General features: G+C 27.1%; 1 protein-coding gene across 1 annotated transcript; it reads right to left on the bottom strand.

The window, feature by feature from the left end:
- Nucleotides 1-9,440: 9,440 nt before the first annotated feature.
- On the bottom strand, nucleotides 9,441-10,851 carry LOC100793989 (NAC domain-containing protein 104). The gene is made up of 3 exons (XM_003531511.5): nucleotides 10,487-10,851; nucleotides 9,960-10,234; nucleotides 9,441-9,661 (listed from the first exon to the last, which is right to left on the bottom strand). Exons 1-3 carry the CDS (start codon nucleotides 10,647-10,649, stop codon nucleotides 9,527-9,529), a joined length of 573 nt encoding a protein of 190 aa, XP_003531559.1. The 5' UTR covers nucleotides 10,650-10,851; the 3' UTR covers nucleotides 9,441-9,526.
- Nucleotides 10,852-11,759: the final 908 nt, after the last annotated feature.

The raw sequence follows: 11,759 nt of genomic DNA, 5'->3' as shown, positions 1-11,759 counted from the left end.
TTTTTTTCTTATAATTTTTTAAAAAAATTAACTTACTTTTTATTTTAATTTTTATTTAACTATTATATATATATTAGTTTATAAAAATATAACTTATCTAGAATATTATTTAAGAAAAATGCATATATTTAAATATTCAATATAAATATAATTTAGTTAAGTATTTATAAAAAAAATGCATATCTTATCTAGAATAGCATTTAAGAAAATACATATATTTAAATACTCAATATAAATATAATTTAGTAAAATATTTATAATATATATATACAGAGAGAGAGAGAGATTTAAGTCATCTAACTATTTTTCCTAAACAAATTAAATAAATAAAACATGTTTAATTTAACTTGTTGGTTGCATATGTTTTTTTTCTAAAATAATTTAAATATGTATTTTAATAATCAAATAAAATAAAAATACAAAGGAATTGAAATGTATATTAGGGTGAGTTGTTGTCTAATCATTTTTATTTTTTAAAAAATAAAATTAATTGAATACTAAATATTGTTATTTTTAACTAAATAATTTTTAAATCAACTTTATTCTATTTTAATAAAATATTTTAAAATAAAATATATAAGAGGATGTGTTCAACAGAAATGTACGTGAATATTCCTAATAATTTATCTGTTGTTTTATCTCCTTAATTAATATTTAAAATAAATAATCATAATTTATTTATATTTAATTATATATAAAAAGATTGTGTGTGGATTTTATTTTATATTTAATTAATTATATAAAAATATTTTGTTAGTATAATGGGTACATTATAACTTTAGTCACATTATTTTATATAGAATAAATATAACAATAAAATTAATATTTTTAATTCATAAATCTTGCGCTTTTTTCCTTAAAGAAACTTAGTGAACCATATTATTTTAACTTTTATTTTTATTTCTATTGATCTTGTGTGCCTCTATATATATATATATATCATATTAAAATTAAGCAAATCTAAAAGTAATAAAAAGATCAAAATAAATCAAACAAAAAGAGAACTAATTAAATTTCATATATAATGAATAATTACAATGTAGTAAAATAAAAAAAAAGTGATTTAAATTATTCAAGGTAATAAAATAACAATGTAATGTTAACAAAAAAGTTTATACAAAATTTCATTTAATAACTTATTTAGAGTTTTTTTTTTCTATACCAGCATATTGATAATCAAAAAGAAAAAACAATTTAAAAAAACTAAAAGAAATAAAAAAAATAAAAAAACCATAAAAAAACTCAATTTGTTTTATGAACTGATTTTTTTAAAATCTAGTTTAGAAATTGCTTTATGGAAAACCAACTTTTAAACTAAGAAAAAAACACACACACACTTTAGGAATCGATTCTTGAAAATTTGATTTCAAAAGTGTATTTTTAACTAAAATAAAATTGTGTAAGTGAAAAATCGACTTAGAGAAACCGATTTCTCATCTTGTACATATTGTTTTTATAATCCATGTAAACATCTTTTCACATGTATTATTTGAGTAAACATTTATTTTTTTGTATTTTTGAAAATACAGTCATTTCCATGACATTACTCTGTATATTTGAAACCGATCTTGCCGAATTAATTTTTCTTCATTTGATGCATAGGCTATATTTTTTTTTTTTTGTAACAAATGCATAGGCTATTTGGTTATTCAAGTTTGATATGCATGTATGTTCAGAGCTAGAAGAAAATGTTTGCATAAGATGAAATTTTGTAATACATATTATTTTATTTTGATTTAAGAATCATATAATTATATATAATGTTTTCTTAAAAACATTTTAATACTAAAGAAAATTTTATATTAAAAAAAGAATATATGGATAGTTTTGTATTTGTTCTGTAACTTTTATTTCTTTTTTTTTCTGAGTTGTAACTTTTATTTCTTACCAATCTAATAACTACTTTAATTATATTCATAAATATTTAGGTTGATGTTGCAACCAAGGAAAATTAGTTGCATTGAAGGTTTTGACATAGGTTCTCATAAAAATTAACATTTTTAATTTAAAAGAAGCGATTAAAAAAAAGAATAGTATATGATTTTAATAAGGAGAATGCATAATATATTTTTTATAAAAACTTCTCTTTTTAAAAAATTAAATATTACTATTAAATTTGGAAAATGTAAAAAATAATTAAAACATAAGAAATATTAACAAGCAATGCATTTGTAGCCAGAGAAGTATCAAGACGTAAAACATAAAAAATAAATCAACTCAGAGTTGAGTACGTAACATTGAAATTTCAAAATCACGACTCAATGGTAATATATTATTACATACACCCTATTAGAATCTTATTTAGGTTTTGTAAAATAATTTTTTTTTTATGAATCTCATGGCATGGTAGCCATAATTTATTTTGTTAGTTTGGAGGATGCTATAAAAAAGAATAAAATTTATTAAATTAATGATACATTTTTGTAATTAATTAATTATTTAAAGTTCTTTTTTTAATTCAGAGAGTATCTGTCGACAAGAATAATGAGTAATCCATTCAGGTATGAAAATTTAAACCTGAAAATTTATTTAAAAGATTGATTTTTTTCAATATATTATTTTTCATACGCATAGATCAAAGATCAAATTTTTTATCTCATGCTTAAAGAAAAATATTATCTATAAACCATATATTTTAATAATTATTAATTCGAAGCTTTCATAAACATATACCTATGTCCAATTCATTATATTTAATTTGGATTTCGACAGCCTTGCTTCTCTGGTACCATGATAAAATTGCAAAGCTTTCACCAATAATGGAATAAAGCCGGTATAAGTAAGTACTTTCAATATTATTACAACATAAATAAATTCACCAAAAAAAATTACGTACATAAAACAACAAACACCTACTATTTCAATATATCCTTGATGGAAGGTTGACCTCGATCTTTTAACCATGCAAAGAATCCAAATAATACCGAATGATGATATTCTTAAATCAATAATTGATAATAGTGAGCATTTCCTTCTTATTTCTCAACCATGATAAAGAACAGGACATATCTGAAGAAAAAATTTGGATAAGTTCCACCCCGATAATGACCTCTCATCTTCTAGTGTATCTTAACTTCAAAACATTCGTGACCACAAATCTGTTCCTTCCTGTATTTCTTGAACCTTTATTCACTCCATTCTATATACTTTTTTGCCTCTGGTCAAATAGGATATTATTATTAAATATATTTACTTGAATAATCGATTTATTAAGGCTAAAAGATTTTTTTTAATAACTTAAAAGTCTGACCTTTAATAGTTCTTTCGAAATTTTTTTTACCTTACTCGTCATTATATGTGTTAGCCCATACTCCAAACAAGCAGTTTGTCTAATTTCTACTCCTTAATTGTCTGATGTTTTGAAGTGTTTAAACTTTATAATGGTAATTCCGATTGTCTGAACTTTTTTTTTTCATTTTGTCCCTAATTCAGCTATTTAAGTAATAATATTAACATAAGGACAAAAAAATGGGTTGATTTTAGGGATTTAAATGGAATCTTAAAAAAATTGAATGATGTATTATTTAAGTTTTCTTTAATCGCAGAAATCAACTAATATATGAAAAAATGAGATATTCCTCCGTCTTAAAATATATGTCGATCTAGATTATTTTATACAAACAAAAATAATAGTAAATAAATAAAAGAAAATAATAATTTAATTATTCTAATTTTTGAAAAAACATCAATCAATGTTTAGTTTAAATCTCAATTAAAATTGAATTTCAAATTATTAATTTTTATAATTTTTTTTACAAAATTAACCTTATTAAATAAATAGAAGTTTATAAAAAAAAAAAAAAAAAAACAAACTAGGCATTGGAGTAAGGGAAAGATTTCAATTATGTTCACACCCAACCCTCCACCCCACAAATCGCACATCCAACAAGTCAAGCCAAATTTGATTGAATAAAGAGAAAGATGAACAAAACATCATGGAGAGACAAAGACAAGACCCGTGTCAACAAAACATACACTGAGGCAACCCATTAAATTCTCGGGCATAGTAATGAGAACAAAAAGAGGTGGCTGCGTCCCACCTAAAAGAGTTGCAATTAGAAATCGCAAAGTTAACAAGTAAATTTGGACAATGGTTTCTTTCCTATAAATGTGGGTAGCTTTGAATCTAAAGGAACTAATTTTAGTTATGCCATTGATCCATCTATTTTGTGGCTTCCAGGGAACTAAACTATGACTGTCGAAAACCTAAATGACCAATAAGGAGTATGACTGAAAAAGAGCAATAGGTAATATTCCAATTATATTAAAAAATTAAAATAATATTTATTAGAGATATTAATGGAAAAAATAATTAATATTATATTAAAAAAATAAATTTTATATTTATTTTGGGACATTTTTTCTCAAATATTACACTTATTTTAGAACGAATGTAGTATAATTTTAGAGACTAAATCCTTTTCTCACTATTTTAATCAAACATAGGCTTAAAAAGTTTAATATTTTAGTAATTGTTAGGAAAATGCTATTTTCACCTCCCTTTAAAAGAGAAATGAGAAATTAAAAAAGGAAAATATCTCAAAATTATTTTTATTTTTTAGTTTTAAAAATTAAAATTAGAAAACAGTTTTACAAAAATAACCAAACAAATAGGATTTTTAATTAGTTTTTGAAAATTAAAATGCTTTTTAAAAAAAGAAATTAAGAAAAGACCTTAAATAGAGGAATACTCATTTATATATTATCCCCACGGCAAGTGAAAGATAATGATAAACCATTATCACAAAAGTTTGTTATCCCACCGTTTGGAATCTCCGAGTTTTGAAACAGAAGAAATTGGAGAGTTATCCTCGGGTAAGAGAAAAGATAAAGATAATAATATGATCTTTGTAGATTTAGAGATTAGAGAGTTATCTATAGTCGGAACAACGAAAGAGAAAAACAATGATTCCAAAGGTCCTCATTGAGAGTTTTGTTTGAATAGATCACCAAGAGTTATTCTTCTAAAAAATCAGAGTGGGGGTAACAAAGAGCTAAAACTGCCAAGAAAAAAGACTGATAAATACTTTCACAATGAGGGAAAAGGGAGAGTAGCTTTTCACAGCTGAGAAAATTATTCTCATTTATATAAAAAATTATATGTAACCATATAAATTATATTATAATACAAGGTTATCAATATATAAATTATATTTTAAATTCATAATAAATAACTATATTGTAATACAAGATTATATTTACCCATTTGAGATTTTCTTTAAAAAAATATTAATTAAAATTCAATTTAGAAAATAAAATAATAATAAATATAAGGGAGTAATAATAATTCCTAGAAACGTAATTAATAGATGAATAAAGATATAAATATAGATATTTTCATAGAAAAAACATAACTAGTCCAATTATATAGAAATGGTAAGCGAGATAAAAAAAAAAAAAGAGAGGGATAATTTAAAAAGATAATTTGTATCTGCTCTAAATTAACCATTAAAAAAAGGAAATAATCACTTTATCAAGGGGATTTCAAATTGTAATCATTTTAAACAAATATAAATTTAACCTAAACTCATAGTCAGAAGATTCAGAACAGATTCAGTTTCTTTATTCCTCCCTGCATTGATTTTACTCTTTTATTCCCAACTCAGATACATACTATCCCATTTATCTTGTATTGATTTTAAATGTAAAAAAGCAATTGGTTTTTGTGAATTGTGTGGTCACTCTTACGCCATCCACTAGTCTTCATATTGTCATATTGCGCTTAAAAAAGTTATAATGATAGTTGAGCTTTTGCTACCCTCGAAGAAATTTTTATATCAACCAAATTTTTTATGGTGCATGTATGATTACTCCGGTGCAGTATGGCCAGAAACAAATAAAGTAATATTTTAACGTTGGGAACTTCATACATTTTATCATATATTAATCCTTTTTCTATGGCCCTCAATTGGGTGGGTTAGTTCCTGAACTCACATAGCACAAGACAGTTTTTTCCTCTTATTATTTTCCTCATGTGCTGAGATTTGATATCTTAGGCGACAAGTTCTCTTCCTTTGGCACAGCCAGACCGAGAGCATTTTCAATTTTGTTTGCCTTTTCCCTTTCGATTCATTTTGTGTGGGGTTGACTTATTTTACCTTTTTGTTGACTTTTGATGGTTGCATGGATCGATTGTTGTAATTTAACTTCATTCGAAAGCTACATAGGTATTGGCCTTACAATCATTCTCACTAGTTGCCCTCTCATGCCAATGTTTTTTTTTTAAAAAAAAATCATCATCATCATCATCATACCAAGAAAACAAGCAAGCCAAATGCCAAGATCGGGATGGCTAGATGGGTACATGTCAAACACCTGCCTTCCCCTTTATGGCTTTATATAATATACATAAATTTTGTTGCGATCAACCAAAGCTTTATGAACAAGTTGAAAATTAGGCCCATTGGGAAGGTTTCGTGACTTGGGCAATCATTATAACGTCCAATTTTGATTTGGCATTTTCAACTTTCCACGTACAGTCGGGAGCATATAGTTTATGTGGGATATTGAGAATATAATGCGAGTCTAATTATATATGTAGTTTGAGTAATGGTGTTTGTTTCGGCTCTTTGAAGTAGCCAAAACCACATGCACTTCTTTTTCTCTCTCTAAAAGTTGCATGGGCAAGCTAACATGCAAGCACGGGTGAGATGATTAGGAGGCTCAGTGGTTATGATCTGATTAAGCAATGAAATAGTTATACGCTATTATAAATTAAAAGAAACAAGGGTGGGAGCGAGTTCTTTCGTGAATTGTGATAGACATGGACTCGTGGAAACAACACAAACGTCGAAACGCAGCATGCTGCTTATTGGATGAGACAATACCACTATAGTGTTTTTTTTTTTATATATATAATTAAGATATTTGACTTTTTCATGAGAACCTCAAATATTTTTACCAATTTTGATCCTTTGGATTAATTATGAGAGTAATTCTTAATATAGAGCTTATTAGAGTTCAGTTTGATGCATCATTAATGTAATTATTTTTACATTATTAGCAAAATTTGTATTTTATGTTATCTGTAATTATGTTAAAAAATATATGAAATACCAAACTTTTTAAATAACTTAGCAATATATCATTAAATATAAATATACAGTTTCATATTAACATTTAACAGTGAAGTAAATTAAATTATTTACTTTGATGGCATATTAATTAAATATAAATACATGAAAGCAGAGAAAATGTTATAGCAAGAGATTTGACGTCTTTGGTTTTTTTTTTTTTTTTCAGTATTGACATCTTTAGTTTAAGTGAAGAAAGTGCATTTTAAAGAATAAAATATAATAATGATTATTAATTACAAAATCAACAATTGAGATTATAATTAATATATATATATATATATATATATATATATATATATATATATATATATATATATATATATATATATATATTACAATTTTAAACCTTTAAATTTTTAATCAATAATTATGAATGAGTATACTTAAAGTACATCTTCCCACTTATATAAGCAACTATATATATAAATTCTGAACTCAGACTCAATTACTTCCCATTCCTTCTTTTTATTTATTATGTTTGAAATGTATTAATGTTTTAAGGATGATCCCAGCAATTAAATAATGCTTTAGTTTCGATCTCTAGATAATAAAAAATTAGTACAATTTTATAAAACAGTATTTTGTTTGGCCCAAAATTTTGCTAGCTTCAAATAATGGTGTCATATCATGTCAATTATAATATTAGATTGATGCCTTTGTATTTGATATACCAGCATTAGATATTAGATTAGACGTTTATGATAAAGATAACCAACCATTTCTTGGACTCATCTGTTTTTTATCCATTCTTAACGCGCAGCTTTGTCATTAAATTACCATGCATCTCCTCATAATTATCTATTCACTTCATGAATAATCTGCCACTCAATATATATATTAAGGTGAATTTCAGCTTAATTCAACATGAAAAGTTAAATTAGTGAGAATTATCTCTTATCTTGTATACTCAATATTAATCTTATTTCTAATAAATGTAATATTTGAGTTTTTATTTGTATATCTCTTTATCTTCAACACTTTTAAATTTAATGTATGGATAATATGATAGATGACTTATTTAGTAGATTGTAAAAAAACTCTGACATTATTTTAAAATATTAGTTTAAGCTTAATTTAATCTAAAAAATTAGCTTATTGGATAAAAATTGTTTCAACTTATATATTTTATATTGATTTTTTCTTAAAGAACTTGAATTTTGTCCAATATATATATATATATATCCCGTGCTTGGGGTCTGAAAGCATGACTTGAGTGCTTGCATCACGCATGACTTGATGCTTCCCTAAGCAGCCACCCATATATGCAAATGCAAGAAAAGCAAAACAACAACAAAAAGGAAATCGTTCCTTAGCATTGTGACCCAATTAAGACAAATAGCTACCAATTATACCATTAAAGTAGACAAAAGCTACGAAACTCAATAGTTTATTGCCCGGATACGAATTCTCTCAAGTCGAAATTTGAACACATTCACTAAATCAGTTGATGGTAACCATAATTTGATAAAATTAGACTGATCAATTTTTAACTCAGATCAAATTTAAAATAAACAATTAAAATATGAATCCAGATTCATGAATGTGTGAATGCAGCAAATTCAATTCCTTTATTTTTCAATGCTCAGTTGCAAGTGTCCCTTACAGTGCTTAATGGGCTCCACACTCCTCTTCCTCTTCTCACGTTTCATGAATTAATAATATATTCCTTGTTCTCTCAACGATGCCTACACGTGAGACTCCTAATACCGAAGGAATGCCACATTTCGAATGTTTTTAATTAGAGTAATATTTTTTAGACACTTCAACAATGTAAACATCTCATTGATATTCATTACTCCTCTCTATGACTCTATTCATCTCTTATCACATATTACAATTACACTTCTCGCCTACTATCTCTTTATATTTTTTCGTGTCTTTAATATTAATTTATACATATTTTTTTTGTTACTAAGTGGAAATCTCAGGTGATTTTTTGTTTAATAACTCGATTTTTAATTTGTAAAACTAATAAGTAATTTTGTCTAATAATTTTAATAAAAAAAGAATGTTATTAGCATTTTTTTCTCTTGTTAAAATCTCGCTCTCTCTTTTGTTTTTTCCTCATTATTATCCGGATTTGCAGGTTTATTGAGCCATATTAATGGCTGAGAATGAATATGCTGGTAATTATCCACGTGTCCTTATATACCGAAGAAAGGGAAAAGAAATTTGAGGGGGATAACTAGTGAGTGGGATCTATAAAACCATAACGTCATACTACGTACATATTGTTTGGCCATGAATTTTTTGCTTAGTGCCCCACTTGAAGGGCTGCTATGAAAACCCATTTCATTGATCATTACAATGCCATCTACACTGGATTTAAGTTTAACTATGGCCCGTAAATAACATATGAAGCGATAACAAGCAACAATTATTTTAATTAATTATCCAGATGGATATACTGCGGCTATATAGCAAGCTAGATCACTTGCATTATCAGCTAATTAATTTGGTAAGCTTATTTCATCAAGATCATCATCCAATGACAAGAATACTTCATCCAAGCATGAGAGCTCTGTTCCATTATCATCGTCTCCATTGCGCTCATAAACACGACATATCACCCATTTATTGTATTCCTGAATCAAACAGAACAGGAAAAAAAAATTAAAAATCAGCAATCAAATCAATGTGTTGCACAATAGTTTTTCAACTTGAACATATATACGTAAGTGATAACTGTTCACACGACTATTTAAAAAAAGTTATATGTATTTTTTTAATTTTAATCAATATATTATGTATTATTAGCTAATAGTTTATATTTATATTTCTTTCTTATTTCTTGCCATAAGAGTAGTACATGTTTGATGTGCTTCCTGACTATATATGTATTTATATATCTACATGTGTGTATGAAAATATGTATATACTAACTATTTTTGGTTGTGGTTTTCTTTTGGATGATCTGGTAGAGGAAGCAGAATCTGATAGACGATATTCTTGCATTATCCAATTGGTTTTGATACCAGCAGTAGGGGCTTCTCCCACATGGAACACAAAATATTTCTTCATGCCAACCCTTTTGTTGCTTGTGCTTGAAACCACTGGTTCTTCCATTCCCGTTGGTTTCCAATACCCATTGCCAGTGACCCTATTTTGTGTCCTTCTGCTGTAGTAGTACCATTGGTTTCCCTCTGCCAAAGCTCTACCTGTACAGTGTACACAGATGAAAATTAATTAACATGCATATATTCTGAAGCATGAGAAATTAATGTATGGTTTGAGATCATATAATTTCAATTAATCTTTACATGACACATGACACGTAACTGAGTTTTATAAACTCTTTGATACGTGTCAAGTAAAAATTAATCGATATAATAATTTCTCCAAAGTTCAAAATGGCATGGAACAAAAAGGTGTAATATAATGAAAGTTGAAACCAAAGCAAGGAATGGTACCATCAAGTTCCCATGGATCATATGGGTAGACTTCAAGATCAGGGATGGCATCTGGGTGGCAAGGTAAAAGAGATGCCTTTCTGTGAAGGAAATGGACTACAAGCTCTTCATCTGTGGGATAAAATCGAAACCCGGGTGGAAGGTTGACATTGTTATCACCCATTGAAGCAAATAATAAGAGACAGGGGAGGATGAAGGTGGGTTTGGAAAGGATGATGGTATTTAAAGTGCAAAGAGAGAAGGTAGGAATTAATGAATAGATATATAAATATAAATTGATATATAGAGATCAGGGTCTGACGTGAAACTCAAGATGGCGTTTATCACGTACAAAGCAGATACATTTCATCAAATAATTGATAATTTTATTTTTGGCACGACAGCACTCAACTCCAAGCAAACAAGGCGGCAGATAACGGAACATATAAATATATAATACTTGCTCAAGAAGCGGGATCTACGTCAACTATGTTAGGAAAGAATTGGATTTGTTGCATGTCGTAAATTTGGATCAATGAAGATTAGATGATTCATATTTTGATTATTTATTTTTTAAGTTAAAATATAATCCATTTAATCTTCATCAGATCAGACGATCATCATTAACGGACTGCGTGATTGCGTCAAATTCCTATAGCATGAAATCCATGTGTTGGAGGGACAGAGTGTTGCGTGGCAACAGATTCTTTTTTTATTAAATGAAAGACTTTGATGGCATGGGTCATCATCACACTTCATGCTGACATCATCCACCTGCGGTTGTCCATGTGGCACACATTAAGATGGGTTTGGTCTCAGGCATTCAACTAGGGTGACCCACCTTTTGGAGTGTATCTATATATGATTCATTATTATCAGCAATTATAGTCTTTTGGAGTGTATCTATATATATATATATAGCTAAGAACTTTTTGTTTCACTCTCAACCCATATGCTTCTGCGTAGCTTTGTAATCAATGAATTATTAGTAGGAGTAGCACGTCAGTGGAAACTGCACATACATCCCACATGAAACAAAGCAATCAATTATTTCTTTGGAAGGGGGAATTTAACTAACTCAGAAATTCTATTTACACAACAAAGAAAAAACATAGAAAGAGAAAAAAGAGAGATGTAGGATAAAATCGTTGATAATTTATTTACTTAGTCAATTGGTGGAGCCAAGGAAACTTCCATATTATTTATATGATGATCAATCAATTATTAAAAAAAGAAACAGAGTACGTAAACTACACTAACCATGAACCACCTTACTTATAACTTATCCAAACAT

Source organism: Glycine max, chromosome 8 (genome assembly GCF_000004515.6).
Source record: "Glycine max cultivar Williams 82 chromosome 8, Glycine_max_v4.0, whole genome shotgun sequence".
Lineage (NCBI taxonomy): Eukaryota > Viridiplantae > Streptophyta > Magnoliopsida > Fabales > Fabaceae > Glycine > Glycine max.
The sequence above is the reverse complement of the archived record's forward strand: the minus strand, read 5'-3'. Positions and strand labels throughout refer to the sequence as shown.

Excerpts from the sequence above, each read along its gene's own strand:
- LOC100793989 (XM_003531511.5), bottom strand. The coding sequence starts at position 10,649 with ATGGGTGATAACAATGTCAACCTTCCACCCGGGTTTCGATTTTATCCC. Across the intron at positions 10,235-10,486 it reads TGATCCATGGGAACTTGATG|GTAGAGCTTTGGCAGAGGGA; the intron begins GTACCATTCCTT and ends TACACTGTACAG. Across the intron at positions 9,662-9,959 it reads GAAAACCACAACCAAAAATA|GAATACAATAAATGGGTGAT; the intron begins GTTAGTATATAC and ends TGTTTGATTCAG.